A 15,283-nucleotide genomic window follows, 5' to 3' on the forward strand; every position below is an offset into this window, starting at 1 on the left:
TACCGGAGCCAGGGGGCGGCACAGCCGGCAGGGGGCTAGAGCCACCCTGAACCAATCAGCGCGGCCGCAGGCAGCCGCTGACTTCCGGGAAGGGGGCGGCTGGGGCCGGGCCGTGGAGCTGGAGCTGGAGGTAGCGAATCTGGCGCTGAGCCCGGCGCGGGGCTGGGGAGCGGAGCGCTCGGGGGCTCCCGCGCAGGGGCCGGGCTGTGCCGTGGGGTGAATGGCCCCACAAGGTGCCCCGGGCAGGCTGCCCTACAGGGCTGGGATCAGCCGGCTGCAGCCCCGTCCCCTGTGCTCCTTGCCCCCGGGGAGGCGGGAGCTGTGGGGGTGTCCGGTTCATTGGCAGCCAGGAGAATAGAGACGGGGAGGGGGGTCTATGGCTCCCAGCCCCCAGCTCTATCCGCTAGACCCCACTCCCCTCCCAGAGCTGGGGATAGAACCCAGGTGTCCTGGCTCCCACCCGCACACCCCTGCTCTCATCAGTACAGCCCCAGAGCTATATGTGTGTGGAGTTTAACTAGCAGCTTTGGGGTATCTCCCCTGATGACCCCACCCACCCCTAAGGACCCCGTCCTCGGTCAGAGGGGATGGCATGAACCTGCAGCGCTGCCCCTCTAGGAAGTGTCTGAAGCTCAATCCCCACCCTAAATCCCTCCATGCACCGGGCAGCCTTGGGGCACACGCGTCCTGGGGGTGAGGGGGTTCTTATTGGGATGGGGGAGGTGTGCAGTGCCCATGCAGCCAATTGGCCGGGCCTGTAGGGGATGGCATGTGGGGACCATATGGCCAGCTCTCTGGGGCAGTGGGGAGAGGTGTTTGGTGCCCATGTAGCCCTCTCTCTGGGGCAGTGGGAGGCAGATCTCTGGGTGAATGGGGGAGGCTCAGTGCTCCTGGGGCTAGGTCTCTCTGGCAGTAGAGGAAAGGGGCGGTCATCCATGGGCCTGGATCTCCTGGGCAGTAAGGGGGTGTGCAGTGCCCATGGGGTCGGTTCTCTGGGGCAGTGTGGGGAGGTACAGCGTTCGTGGGGCAATCAGGAGCATGTGGTGTCCATGGGACCAGCTCTGGGGGAGGTGCAGTGCCCATGGAACCAGCTCTTTAGGGCAGTGGGGGGCCTTGGTACCCATGGGTTTGGCTCTCCAGGGTGTGTGTGAGGGGGTGGTAGCCTGGCATAGAAGCTGAGTGATCCCCATCTTTTCCTCCCTCCCAGATGCCCTGAGCCTGGTGTCCGGGGCTGGGAGGCACAGGGAAGCACCATGGACCCTGAGATCTCCATCATGCTGCAGTGTCCGTCTCCCAAGGGCCTGTCAGAGACAGAGGTGCGGGCTGAGCTCTCCCCAGCCTACGACCGGCGCCAGCTGCCCGGGGGCCAGGCCTGGATCGACGCTGTCTGGGAGGCCCGGTGCCGCCACAGCCCCTGGCTTTTCAACGGCTCCAAATTCCGGCTGCATTCAGCCCAGCTGGATGGGGATTCCCTGACCTTTCGTCTGGGCCTCACCTGCTACAAGGACTTTCTGGGTACCAACCGGGCTGGCATGGCCAGGCACCTCCAGCAGCAGGGGCGGCAGGACTTTGGGGACAGCCAGGCCTACCTGGCGGAGCCGCTGGGAGTGGGCGCCATGGTGCATACCGCTGATGACTGCTTCGTCTTCCTACGGCGCAGCCTGAAGGTGGGCGAGGCGCCTGGCCTCGTAGACATCCCCGGGGGGCATCCTGAGCCACAGGTGGGTCCACCCAGCACCCCTAGAATGGAAAGGCCCCAGATCCATTCCCCACCCCCTGAGCCAGCCAGTTCTCCCCCACCCTGGGAAACCTTAACTCCCACCGCCTGCCCCCATTGCACATCTCCTGGACTCCCTGTAAGCGTAGGAATGTTTTTTCCCTGGGATCCACCTCCCTTGCTGTGTTCCACTCCAGAGGTGGCTGCATTTCCTGACCCTGGGCTCCTTCCTCTGCTGCAGGCTGTGGTGGGGGATGTCCCAGAAGAATCCATCCGTTTGCAGGATCTCCCCAGACAGATGGTTGTCAAGGAGATCTTCACCTCCATCCTGCGGGAGATCCGAGATGAGGTGAGAGATGTGGGGTATTGGCTGTTGGTGTCTCTGTGCTCTGCTGCCCCTCACTAACCCGCCTCCCTGCTCCATAGGTCAACCTGCCACTGCCCACCCTAAGCCAGCCAGTGCTGCTGGGCATCGCTCGGAACCAGACCAGCGCAGGTCGGGCCAGCGCTGAGTTCTATGTCAGGTAATGGGGCTAATTCAGTGCACAGAGAGGCCAGGAGGGCTATGCTAGGCACAGGGAGAGCTCAGGAGGCAGAGGTCCACTTTGGTGGATCTGGCTCAGGCACTGTTGATTCAACTGCTGGCTTAAACCCATCTCCTGACTGTTTGGATCTAGAAGCTAGAGGAACCCTGAATTGGTGATAGATCCAATCAGCAATTGGGGTGCAACCTCTCCCCACATCCTGGGGCCCTGACTTCATTTACCATATCCTCCCCACCCCCAGCCAAAATAAACATACTAGCATGGCGCCAAGATTGGGACCTCACATTGTGCCAGGCACTGCACAGACCCTGACTGAGATTGGGGGCCCCCCATCATGCCAGGTGCTGCACAGACACACAGTGAGACAGTCCCTGCCCTGAGGAGCTTGCAGTCTAACTAGACAGAAGAAGGATTGTTATCCCCATTTTACAGATGGGGAAACCGAGGCACATAGCAGGGATGCAACTTGACAAGGTGTCTGAGAATCAGTGGCAGAGCTAGGAATAGAACCCAGGTGTCCTGAGCTGTTACCACAAGGCCAGGCTTCAACTTTGCTGCACATAGGGACAGAGAATAAACAGGTGCAGCTGCCATTGGGCCTCAGGTCCGGATGTCTCCGTTCTGCTAATGGAGCCGCCCCATGTCCCAGGTGCAGTCTGACGTTGGAGCAGGTGAAGCAGAGATATGAGATCGGGGGGCCTGAAGCTCAGGAATCCACTGGCATCATCTTTATCAAGAGAGAGGTAAGGGGAGGCACAGCCTGGCAGATGGGAATAGAACCCAGGAGTCCTGACTCCCAGCCCCCCTGCTCTAATCCACTGGACCCCATTCCCCTCTTAGACCTGGGAATTGAACCCAGGAGTCCTGGGGGAGTCCCGGCTCTCCCAGCTCCTGTGGTCGATAAGGGTCACACATGAGCTCTGGGTGGTGCCGGTAGGTACCCTGCCTCCCTCCTCCCTGGCACTGATCCCGTGGTGTCCCTGTGCTTCCCCTGCAGGACGTCCTGACTCTGGAGCAGACCGGAGGGATGTGGAGGGAGCTGTGCCCATCTGCCAAGGGGGCTGTCAGACTCTACACCCTGGTTCAGGGTGGGGGGCAGTGACAGGAAAGGGACTGACCCCCCCGGGCCACCATGGGGGCTTTTCTGTGCCAAACTGAGCATCGACAGACCCTGCAAGCTCTCTGCACATGCCAGCCCTATGTCGTGGAGCCAGCAGGAGGGGGATCACTGCAGGAGCAGACTCACCTCTCCAGGGGTAGGGCCCAATTCTGGCTGTTGAGAACCCATCTCCCAATAAAGAACTTATTCTTTGACGGCAGTGGCAGGTGCTAAGCCTCTGGCATGATCCCATTTCCCAGAATGCACTGGGCTGGCCCAGCCCTGAAGGAGGCAGCAGCACTTCCCCATGCCCTCCTATCTGGATAATCTCGGCCAGCTGCCATCAGAGCTGAACAGTGTGTGTGTGTGTGTTGAGGGGGGACGACTGGCTAGCCCAGGGGAGTGTGGAATGGGATTTGGGGCCTTTCCCCTCTAGGGGGCACTGGCTGGGGGAAAGGATACACTTTAGCCCCTTTCCCAAGGGCTACATGAGCTCTAAGGGAATCCCAATCCCCAGAGGGGGGCTGGTGCACCCCGGAGACTCTGATGGTTCCCCCAGCTCTCTGGTCTGCATTGTCCAGTCTTACCATGCAGCAACCCCTCAGCTGGCCCTCTTGCCCCAGGCTGGATAATAGCACTAGTCTCTCATGATGATAATACAAAATCCTCTGCCCCATCTCCCCTCACAGAGCCAGGGCGAGAAACTAGGAGTCCTGACTCCCAACCCCATGTTCTAACCACTGAACCACACACACCCTGCTCACGTAGAGAAGGATCAAAATTCCTGGGGTCAGTGGGGAGTGGGGTCTAGTGATTAGATCTGTGCAGGGTCTTTCCCCAGTCAGAGCTGGGCAGTGGATGGGGTTGTCCCTGCACACCTATGGACATCACATTCATGGCTGGAGGCGTCAGCCATAAGCGTCCTGGGATGCTGGGGCCCTGGAGACATTAATCATGGTCTCGGCCGGCCCAAGGGCAGCTCAGCCCCTAATCGGCTCAAGGAGGGGTGAATGGCTAGTTTGATGGTGAGGCCTGGAATCCCGGCTCGTTAATTGTATTCGAGCTGCCAATAAGCTGGATAATCGGAGCTGAGTGGGGGGAGCGGCTAAAGCCTTGAGATACGGCCTTCTCTCGCGCCATCCCAGCCTAAGATCGCTCCTGTGGGAGCCTGTGGACTATGCACGGATCCTTCCCACCAACCCCATCTGTCCTGAGTTCCCTCGGCCTTCGCCCCATAAATTGCATTAATCTGCCATGCCCCAACCCTGGGAGAAACTGAGGGACAGAGAAGGTGATGGATGTACCTGATATCACACAGCGAGGTGGTAAAGTCAGGAATAGAACCTACACGTCCTGATGCCCAGCTCTGCTGCTGTAACCACTAGGATGCCCTCCCTACCCAGAGCAGATAGTAAACTATTATTATTATCATCATCATCATATTCTTCGCAACTGCCTTGGCTGGTGGAATGAAGTAGGCCAAGGGTGTGTGAGTCAGGGCCTCCCCCAGCCGTCCATATCAGTGGGTGGTGCTGGGGAAAGGGCTCTGTGCAGCAAGGAGGTGAAAGGTGACTCCAGGAGCACAAGCCCTGGGCCGACACGAGGTGATGCCACAAGCCAACCTGACTCACTGAGTCACCTCCTGCTGGCCAGGGGCTGCTGTCATGGCCTCAGCTCCTGCTTCCCCCCCCCAACATTAACCCCTAGACCTCACTCCCTGCCCCGTGCTGAGGATAGAACCCAGGAGTCCTGACTTCCAGTCCCTGCCCAGGGAGTGGATTGCACAGTGTGGGGGTACCTCACCCTTAGCCTCAGTTTACCTGTTCTTAATTTCACCCCATTTTTTCCTCATTTCCCCCAAGACACCCTCCTTTCCTGCCCTTTCCCCTGTCTCCCACTGCCCCAGCTTATGGTGGGGCTGGCATCTGGGATGCTTCCTTCTGCAGCGGGGCCTTGGCCCTTCAAACCCCCTTTGCAAACAGGAGACCTGGCAGCCAGAGCTGGAGCGGCCTGCAAAGCGGATGTGGGGCGCCACCGTGTGTGGCCAGGCAGCACTGCTGGGCCTGCTGCAGGGTCCAGACCCAGCCCAGAGTAGAGAGGAAAAGGGGATGGACAGAGAGACAGTGGTGGAGGGGGATGGATGGGTGGGTATGGGCATAGACAGGCAGGCAGGTGGGGAGAGTGACCTGAAGAAGAGCCCTATGAAAGCTTGTCTATTTCAGCAAGGGAAGTTGGTCTAATAAGAGCTATTACCCCACATGCCCTGTTTGGCTCAGATAGGTGGGCCTGGGCAGGGCCGGGTCCAGGCACCAGCCCACCAAGCTTGTGCTTGGGGCGGCACCTGGAGGGGGGCGGCGCGGCGCTCCAGCCGCCGGGGAGAGCGGGGCCATGGCCGGGGCTTGCCGCCCTGCCCCCAGTGCTCTGGCCGCCCTCCCCCTTGGCGCCCTCCCCCCGGCCGCCGGGGGGAGAGCGGAGCCCCCGCGGGGCTTGCCGCCCTCCCCCTGGGGCTCCGGCCACCCCACCCCCCCGCGGGGGGGGGGGGGGGGCGGCCGGAGGCTTTTTTGCCTGGGGCGGCAAAAAAGCCAGAGCCGGCCCTGGGCCTAGACAGACAGTCATAGGCAGGGATGGAAGATGAACCTTGCTTCCAGGACCCCCCCCCCCCCCCCCCCGATTATTCCACATTTGCCCAGTAGGGGGAGCCTCCCCCCGCTCGCGGCAAGTGCCGCTGGCGCATGCAGGAGCTGGAATACCGGGCTAGATGGGCTCCCTCGACTGGCCAGTCCTACCTGAAAGACTACAACCCCCAGAGGCCTTTGCGGCCCCAAAGCTGCGCCTCCAGGTCACGTACTTGCCCATGATGCCTGGTGGGTGGGACTGGAGCCGTTGAGTTCAGTTTGCAGCTGTGATTGCTGGGAGACTGGCAGTGTGGTCTGGGATTGGGTAACTACCCCCAGGCAAGGGGCGCTGAGAAAGAGGAGGAGGGGAGCGAGAGAGCTGGGGAGTGGGATTGGTGGGGAGGAGGCTCTGGGGTAGGGGGCAGGAGAGTGGGATTGGTGGGGGAGGGGCTCTGGGGGCGGGGGCAGGAGAGTGGGATTGGTGGGGAGGGGGTTCTGGGAACAGGGTAACTGCCTGGGGGCATTCTAGGGAGGCTGAGGCTGTACAGAGCGCAGGAGCAGGGTGGGAACGACTAGTATGGATCCAGGGGGGGCAGAATCTCAGCAGCCTCTCCCTAGGGCTCCTGGGAGAGGGAGCTGGAAGTCTGGGAGTCGAAAGAGGCAGCAGAACCAGGTTAGAGCCAGTCACAATCTCCCCTGCCCCTGACTCTAAATCCCAGCCAGTCTTCTCCCATGGCTGAGCTGGTGACACCTGTCTCCATGGCCAGATTTCTTGCAGGGGTTCCCCCCTCCAGTTCAGGCTTGGTTGGGTGGGGGCAGCAAGAGACGACAGGAACCCCTCTCTAGGAGTGAGTTGGGAATAGAACCCAGGAGTCCTGGCTCCCAGCCCCCTTACTCTAACCCATTAGACCCCTCTCCTCTAACAGAGTTGGGAATAGAACCCAGGAGTCCTGGCTCCCAGCCCCCTTACTCTAACCCATTAGACCGCTCTCCTGTAACAGAGTTGGAAATAGAACCCAGGAGTCCTAGCTCCCAGTGGCTCATTCAGCCCTTTCTACTGAGGCTGCTGGGGAGGAGGGGTTATGTGGGGTTCCCTCTAAAATGAGCCCCCACCACCACTCCCTCCATTCTCTGTCCCCCATCTCTTTCAGAACCCGGATGTCCGTCTGTCCAAAGCCTTGTCCTATGTTTTGCGTCATGGAGCAGCCCAGCTGGGGCTGGAGATGGGTGCTGGTAAGTGCACTCATACTCCCACGCATCTGCTCCCCCTGGCCCTGCAGGCGGGCTTCAGGACAGCACCTCTCCTATGGAGAGAGAGCTACTGAACCCCAGCAGAAAGGGCTGAGACAGGGGACCCTCTGCTTAGGTACAACCCCCCATAGCTGACATGGGATCCCTGGCCTGCGGCTGACCCTGGCTCTCCTACCTGCCTCTGGGGCCTGAAAGTTCAGGCGGTCATCAGGGGGGGCACTTGGTATTGGTGCATGTGCTCCCTGTGCCCAAGGAGGTGGTGGGAGATAGAGCATAGAGAAGGAGACTAGGGCTGGGCCTGCGATCCACAGACTCATTGCACTAAACAGCCCAGGCCCCTGCTCCAGAGGCTGTGGGCCCCTGCAGGTTATTGGGGACAGGGGTGTGCTGACACGAACTGGCCTGCCCTCTGCTGGAGGGCCCATGGATGGGCACTGCCCCAGCACACCTGGGTTCTTCAGCCCCTTAGTGCCCTGGGTTGGGTGGGAGGAGAGCCGGAAGGGGTAGGGCATCTTGTGGAGGCCAAGCTGGTCTTTTCCCTCAACCACCCCCAGTGGATTGCAGAGGGAGATGATGGGGTTAGATGGACCTTGGCATAGTTGGGGCAGGAGATGGGGTAGATCAGATCAGGGGAGGGATGTGTTAGAGCATGTGAGGACAGGTTAGGTCTAGGCCTTACCAGTGAAGGTTGGAGGGATGAGTAGGAGCTGCAAGGGGGTGTCAGTCTCGGCCGCACTGATTGGGGGTGCAAAGGGGGTTTAGATCTTGGCCTAGCCAGTTGTGCGGGAATGGGGTAGGGCATGCAAGGAGGGGCAGATCTCACCCTCGCTGGTTGGGGGAACAGTGGTGTAGGTGTGGGGGTGTTGTGCAAGGAGGAAGGATGAGGTAGGTCATGCGGAGGGCAGGTCTCACCCTCGCTGATTGTGGGGACAGGGAGGATGTGATAGGATGAGTGGGGCAGGGGGGTTGGGGTGTGGGGATGGGGACAGGGCAAGCAAGGGGGGCAGGTCTCTGCCTAGCCCATCATGGGGGTGGGAGAGGACAAGTGTGGGGGGGGCAGCAGGTCTCGGCCTAGCCCATTGGGGTGTGGGGAAGGACCAGGTTTCGGCCTAGCCCATCAGAGTGCGTGGAGGGGGCAGGTCTCTGCCTAGCTGGTCTTATCTGTCTCCCCTCCCTAGATGGGTTCGTAGACGTGGCTGCCCTGCTGAGCCTGCCCCGCTTTGGGGGTGTCTCTGTGGCCGATGTGCGACACGTCGTGGAGACTAACGAGAAGCGCCGCTTTGCCCTGCGCCCGCACCCTAGTGACAGGCGCTTGCAGATCCGCGCCAACCAGGGGCACTCACTGCAGGTGCTGGGGGAGGGGTGGTGGGTAGCAGAGAGGGACCCCTCTTCTGGGGAAGCGTGGGGGGGATTGAGTGGAGTGGGCAGTGGGAATCCTACAACCTGGGGTCCCAGAGCATGTGGGATGGGTCAGAGCAGGATCCTCATTCTCCCAGGATGAGGAGTCAGGGGGAAGGACAGGATCCTTGCTTCAGGGGATGAGGGGCAGGGGCACCTTGGACATAAGAAGGGGCAAGAGAATGGGGGCTAAGGGGAGCACAAAAAGGGACTCTAGGCCAGAAGCACCATTGTGATATCCCTCCAATCCCTCACTAGCAGGTGTCAGAGCTAGAGCTGATCCCACTGCTGGAGCCCACAGCCCTACCCCAGACCATGGCCCATGGCACTTACCTGCGGCACTGGCCGGCCATCTGCCAGGGGGGCCTTTCCCGCATGGGGCGCAACCATATCCACCTAGCACCTGGGCTGCCCGGGGATGGACATGTCCTCAGCGGTGAGTGTGCACGTTGTACGGGGGAGAGAACCCAGGAGTCCTGCCCCCCTGTCCCTGGTGCAGTAGTGGGGAGCTTTCTTTGGGGATGGAGGGGCTATGATCCCGAGGGACACTGGTGGTTCTGTGTACAAAGCCCAGTCAGCTGGGGGGATGTGGGTGGGTCTAGGAGTTGCTCCCCATAGCCCGCTTTTGACCACCTCTTTGACTATTGATCCACAGGGATGAGGCAGGACTGTGATGTGGCTATAGTGATCAATGGGCCCCAGGCGCTGGCAGGTGAGTAAGGGGATTGGGGGTGGGGGAGAGTCTCTGATGGAAACCAAGAAGTTTCCTTAACCCTTCCAACTGAGGCACCTATCTTCTCAGCAGCAGAACCCAGGAGTCCTGGCTCCCAGCCCCCTCCTCTAACCACTCAACCCCAGTCCCCACCCTGAGTGGAGGATAGAACCCAGGTGTCCTGGTTCCCATAACCCTGTGTGTTGCTTCCCCCTGCAGATGGGATCAAGTTCTATCGCTCAGCTAATGGTGTCATCCTCACACCGGGTGATGCTGAAGGCCTCCTGCCTCCCCAGTACTTCCAAAGAGTCCTGCAGCTCCGGCCTGACAGTAAGAGTCTCCCCCACCTTGCCTCCTCTGGGGGGGGAGAGGGGGGGCTTGGCACTGTGGGTAGGACAGTCGCTGACCTCTCCATCACCCCATGAGCCCCACCCACTAGAAAGAGAGGAAGGGACTTGTCCAAAGTCATATAGCAAGTGGGGAGTAGGACTCAGCAGTCCTGACTCCCACTCCCCCTGCTCTAACCCACTAATTTCCACTCCCCTTCCCACATTGGGGATAGAACCCTGGAGTCCGGGGAGCAATTCCCACCCTTCCACAGAGTCACAGACCTGCCCAACATAGTGAGAGCTTGGTTTATTACTCTGTGTTTGCAGTCCCAGCCGACATGCCTGGCTGGCAACTCGTGGTAGAATCCAAGTAGCTGTGGCTTTGATCCTCTCCCAGGGAGTGGCAGAGAAGTGCCCATGGGCCAGTGTGGGGTGGAGGGTCCTGTCATTCCCTGGCATGGTTGGCGAGGGCAGGTGGGTGCAGGAAAGCCAGCTGCTGCCAACACCTTTCTGTATCCTTCTTCTCTCTTTCAGGGCGTCTGCTACCCCTCAAGTGACCCCCACAGGGCCGAGCCGGCTCCAGGGCCATGACATGGAGGAGAATCAGGGCAGGAGAGAGCAGTGTAAAATAACATCCCTATTGTTCCATCTGCTGCAGCCTCTTTAACCATCTCTCTGCTGGATTTGCCGCACTCCCCGCCTCCCCCCCAAACACACACACACAGACCTGTACTCCCCTTTCCATAGAGCACATGCAGGAGTGCTGGGGTGGCAGCGGGCACGAGAAGGGATGGGTGGATTAAGGGGTGGCTTGGGCTGGGGTTGTGTAGGCCATTGAGGGGTGGTGTTGGGGCATGGTGTGTAGGGAATTTGAGGGGGGGTAGGTGTTGGGGTGGCTGGGTTGGTTAGCTGGGTGTGTACGGAAACGTGGAGGCTGGGGTTTTGGTGCATGGGGGAGGGGCTTGGGAATGTGTGTGTAGGGATTGGTGGGCTGGTTAAGTTCTGTATGGGGAGGAGGGTGGGTGTGTTGGGGATAGGAGGGTAGGTGGTTGTGATGGGTGGGTGAGGGGTCCATTGTACAGATGGCTGCTCCCTCCCTGTAGGTGGGGCCAATGTTGGCCCCAGTTCTCCCCCCTCCCTGTTGCCCCTTGGTACCCAGCAGGAGATGGGAGCAGTGCTGAGTGCTCACAGGGCCTCGTGGCCCCCTGTCAGCTTGTAGAAAAGCTCCTCGTCGAGGCCCCGGCCCTTGTCGGTGGAGCGGGTGGACAGGAAGATGTACCCCCCGATGTACTCGTGCACGATATTGCACCCGGCCGACACGCTGCTGAATGCCACATTGATGTGCTCATCAAATTCAATCGCCACCTGGGAGAGAGGACGGTAGTGAGGGGCTGGTTGGGGAAAAGAACACAGGAGTCCTGGCTCCCACCGTTTAATGTTGTTAGGAACTGGGGAACCTTTTGGGGAAGAAGTAGCCTGTACCGGGGGAGAATGGACTCCACCTTAACCAAAATGGAACCAGACTACTGGCATGCAAAATTAAAAAGGCTGTAGAGGAGTTTTTAAACCAAGAGCTGGGGGGGGTAAGCAGACAGGTGTGGAGGAGCATATGGCTCAGCAGAGACATCCCTTAGGGATGAATTTATTCAAGGGCAAACTCAGTATCTTAAGATGGAGGATAGGAAAGAAGTTGGTAAAGTACAGATAGGAGCTAGTAAGGAACGGTCAAACATACGACTCTCATTTAAACATAACACATGAAGGCAATCGACTAAATATTACAAAATGTACAAGGGCTTACATACTAATGCTAGAAGTCTAAATACTAAGATGGGTGAACTCGAGTGCCTGGCGTTAAATGAGGATATTGGTATAATAGACATTACAGAAACTTGGTGAAATGAGGCTAATCAATGGGACATGGTAATACCAAGGTATGAAATATATAGGAATGACAGTAGGTCATGCTGGTGGGGGTGAGGTGGCACTACATGCTTTAAAAAAAGGGAAAACCTTAAATGAATCAAACTACTGTAAAATCTCTCTGGGTAGAAATTCCAAGCTTGAATAATAAGAGGATTGCAGTAGGAATATACTACTGACCACGAGAGTGACCGTGATTGTGAAATGCTAATGGGGGCTTCAGAGGCTACAAAACCAGAAATCACAGTAGTAATGGGTGATTTCAACTATCCTCATATTGACTAGGTAAATGTCACCTCAGAATGGGGATGCAGAGATGACCCCCCCGTAAATGGCTGCTTCCTGGTGCACCTAGTCTTGTAACCCACAAGGGGAGAGGCAATTCTTGATTTAGTCCTAAGTGGAGTACAGGACGTGGTCCCAGAAGTAACTATGGCTGAACTGCTCGGTAACAGTGACCATAATGTAATTAAATTTAGCATCCTTGTAGGGGGGGAAATACCAAAAAAACCTTACCCCACCATGGTTACATTTAACTTTAAAAAGGGAAACTATACAAGAATGAGGATGTTAGACGGAAATTAAAAAGAACAGTCACAGGAGTACTCCTGCAGCCAGCATGGAGACGACTTAAAAATACCATAATAGAGGCTCAGACTAAACGTATACCCCAAACCAAAAGAGACATGGCTAAGAACAGAGTATTGGAGAGAAAAAGGCACCCTTTAAAACGTGGAAGTCAAATTCTAATGAGGAAAATAAGAAGGCACACAAACTCTGGCAAGTAAAATGTACAAGTGTAATAAAACAGGCCAAAAAAGAATTTGAAAGGTAACTTGCTAAAGATGCAAAAACTAACAGTAAGAATTTTCTTAAGTACATCAGAAGCAGGAAGCATGTCAGACAACCAGTGGGGCCACTAGACAACCAAGGTGTTAAAGAAGCACTCAGGGAAGACAAGGCAAATCGCAGAGAAGCTAAATGGATTCTTTGTATGGGTCTTTGCAGCAGAAAATGGGAGATACCCACACTCCAAGCTATTTTTTTTGGGTGACTAATCGGAAGTATTGTCCCACATAGATGTGTCAATAGACATGGTTTTGGCACATATTAGTAAAACTAAACAATATTAAATCACCAGGACCAGATGGTATTCACCCAAAAGTTTGAAGGAAGTCAAATATGAAATTGCAGAACTGTAGTTTGTAACCTATTGCTGAAATCAGCCTCTGTAGCAGATGACTAGAAGATAGCTAATGAAATAGCAAATTTTAAAAAAAGACTCCAGAGACAATCCTGCCAATTACAGGCCAGTAAACCTAACTTCAATACCAGGCAAATTGGTAGAAACTACAGTAAAGAACACAATGATCAGACAAAGAGATAAACACACTTTATTGGGGAAGAATCAACATAGCTTTTGTGAAGAGAAGTCATGGCTCACCGGTCTAATGGGATGATTAAGGGTATGGAATAGCTTCCATACAAGGAAAGACTAAAGATTAGGGCTGCTCAGCTTAGAAAAAAGAGACAACTAAGGGTGTGTGTGAGATAAAGGTCTATAAAATCATGAATGGCATGGAAAAAGTGAATAGGAAAGTGTTATTTACCTTTTCCCACAATACAAAAACCAGGGGTCGCCAGATGAAGTTAATAGGCAGCAGATTTAATACAAACAAGAGGAAGTACTTTTTCACACAATGCACAACTAACCTGTGGAACTCATTGCCATGGGATGTTGTGATGGGCAAAAGTATAACTGGGATCCAAAAAGAACTGGATAAGTTAGTGGTGGATAGGTCCATTGATGACTATTCGCCAACATGGCCAGGGACGTAACCTTATGCTTTGGGTGACCCTAAACCTCTGATCACCACTAGCCAAGAATGGAAGATAGGGGTGGATCACTCCATGCCTCTCCTGTTCTCTACACTCTGGCTGAAGCTCTGATATAGGCCACTGTTGCCCAGGCTACTGGGCAAGATAGACTATGGTTTGACCCAGTAGGGCAGTTCTTATATTAGAATCGGTTACAAGATAATAGGGTTAGAAGGAATAGCCAGCATGGATTTGTCAAGAACAAATCATGCCAAACTCACTTAATTTCCTTCGTGGACAGGACTACTAGCCTAGTAAATGTGGGGGAAGCAGCAGACATGGTCTATCTTTATTTTAGTAAAGCTTTTGACATAGTCCCACATGACACTCTAATAAGCAAACTAGGGAAATGTGGTCTAAATGAAATTACTATAAGGTGGGTGCACAACTGATTGAAAGACTGTACTCAGAGTAGTTAATGTTTCACGGTTGAACTGGGAGGGTGTATCTAGTGGGGCCCTACAGGGGTCAGTCCTTGCTCCAGTACTATTCAATATTTTCATTAATGACTTGGATAATGGAGTGGAGACTATACTTATAAAATTTGCAGATGACACCAAGCTGGGAGGGGTTGCAAGTACTTTGGAGTACAGGCTTAGAATTAAAAATCACCTTAACAAGTTAGAGAATTGGTCTGAAATCAATAAGATGAAATTCAATAAAGGCAAGTGCAAAACACTACTCTTCAGGGGGGAAAAAATCAAATGCACAATTACAAAATGAGAAAGAACTGACTATGAAGCAATATTGCTGAAAAGGATGCGAGGATTACAATGGATCACACATTGAATGTGAGTCAGCAGCTGCAGAAATGGCTAATATCATTCTGGGGTGTCGCAAGAGTGTTGCATGTAAGATATGGGAAATAATTGTCCTTCTCTACTTGGCACTGGGGAGGCCTCAGCTGCAGTACTGTGCCCGGTTCTTGGCAGCACACTTTAGGAAAGATGGGAACAAACTGGAGAGAGTCCAGAGCAGAGTTATGAAAATGATAAAAGGTTTAGAAACCCTGACCTAGGAGGAAAGCTTAAAAACACTGGGCTTGTTTAGTTATGAGAAAAGAAGACCGAGGGGACCTGCTAATAGTCTTCCAATATGCTAAAGGCTACTACAAAGAGAATGGTGATTAATTGTTCTCCATGGTCCCTGAAGGCAGGATAAGAAGTCATCCTTAATCTGCAGCAAGGGAGACTCAGGTCAGACATTAGGAAAAAGCTTTCTGACTAAGGGCAGTTAAGCTCTGCGACAGGCTTCCAAGGGAGGTTGTGGAATCCCCACCACTGGAAGTTTTAAGAACAGGTTCGACAAACACTTGTCAGGGATGGTGGAGGTTTATTGGTCTTGCCTCAGCGCAGTGGGCAGGACTTGGTGACCTCTCAAGGTCCCAGCCCTACATTTCTGTGATTTTGTAGACCCACTTGCCTCCCAGAGCCAGACAAGAGACTCCAGGAGTCCTGGAGCCCAGCCTCCACCCTGCACGGGCACTGGAGAGGAGAAGACGACCCAATACAATTGTGTCTCCTAGGGCATTCCCCTACACCCGCTCTCCCTGTGCCAGATTCCATGATGGCTTGGCATGCTCCTTATAGGCCCCGCACCCCCTTCCCTGCACTGACCTGACGGATGTCCCAGTTGACATTCCACTGGCGCATGTTGCTGTACCGCCAGGTCTTCACCACATCTCCCACGGCCAGGTCGATTCGGATCAGACGATTATTGGCGATGCCCAGGATCTCATCCTTCCTACTGCCCTTGAACCTGCGGAGCATGGAGGGGCTGGGGGTCAGGACTCCTGGGTTGTATTGCAGTTTGGGGG

At 55.7% G+C, this 15,283-nt stretch overlaps 3 protein-coding genes across 6 annotated transcripts in view; 2 read left to right on the top strand and 1 right to left on the bottom strand.

Annotated features, from left to right (window-relative positions):
* The first annotated feature begins 75 nt into the window (after positions 1-75).
* NUDT22 (nudix hydrolase 22) lies at positions 76-3,534 on the top strand. 2 transcript variants are annotated; one of them, XM_024210715.3, is made up of 6 exons: positions 76-130; positions 1,208-1,721; positions 1,959-2,066; positions 2,144-2,241; positions 2,912-3,005; positions 3,260-3,534. In XM_024210715.3, the coding sequence occupies exons 2-6, from the start codon at positions 1,254-1,256 to the stop codon at positions 3,362-3,364; spliced, it is 873 nt and encodes a 290-aa protein (XP_024066483.2). In that variant the 5' UTR covers positions 76-130; positions 1,208-1,253; the 3' UTR covers positions 3,365-3,534. The 2 variants fall into 2 exon arrangements, with proteins under 2 accessions (XP_024066483.2, XP_024066485.2); XM_024210717.3 differs by having other exon boundaries at positions 1,208-1,667.
* A 2,668-nt stretch (positions 3,535-6,202) lies between these two features.
* TRPT1 (tRNA phosphotransferase 1) lies at positions 6,203-10,288 on the top strand. 3 transcript variants are annotated; one of them, XM_026650475.2, is made up of 7 exons: positions 6,203-6,301; positions 7,128-7,209; positions 8,406-8,575; positions 8,884-9,061; positions 9,281-9,337; positions 9,557-9,667; positions 10,201-10,288. In XM_026650475.2, exons 2-7 carry the CDS (start codon positions 7,200-7,202, stop codon positions 10,221-10,223), a joined length of 549 nt encoding a protein of 182 aa, XP_026506260.1. In that variant the 5' UTR covers positions 6,203-6,301; positions 7,128-7,199; the 3' UTR covers positions 10,224-10,288. The 3 variants fall into 3 exon arrangements, with proteins under 3 accessions (XP_026506260.1, XP_024066486.2, XP_024066487.2); XM_024210718.2 differs by lacking the exon at positions 6,203-6,301 and adding an exon at positions 6,488-6,649; XM_024210719.2 differs by lacking the exon at positions 6,203-6,301 and adding an exon at positions 6,488-6,649 and having other exon boundaries at positions 8,887-9,061.
* Positions 9,957-15,283, bottom strand: part of FERMT3 (fermitin family member 3) — a 14,607-nt gene continuing 9,280 nt past the window's right edge. Inside the window, exons 14-15 of the mRNA XM_024210712.2 lie at positions 15,084-15,225; positions 9,957-11,031 (exon numbers count right to left, since the gene is read on the bottom strand). Of these exons, the coding sequence (XP_024066480.2) occupies positions 10,852-11,031; positions 15,084-15,225 (322 nt within the window). The 3' untranslated portion in view covers positions 9,957-10,851. The remainder of the gene's footprint in view (positions 11,032-15,083; positions 15,226-15,283) is intronic.

Source organism: Terrapene carolina, unplaced genomic scaffold (assembly GCF_002925995.2).
Source record: "Terrapene carolina triunguis isolate 2854851 unplaced genomic scaffold, T_m_triunguis-2.0 Scaffold89, whole genome shotgun sequence".
NCBI classification, from domain to species: domain Eukaryota; kingdom Metazoa; phylum Chordata; order Testudines; family Emydidae; genus Terrapene; species Terrapene triunguis.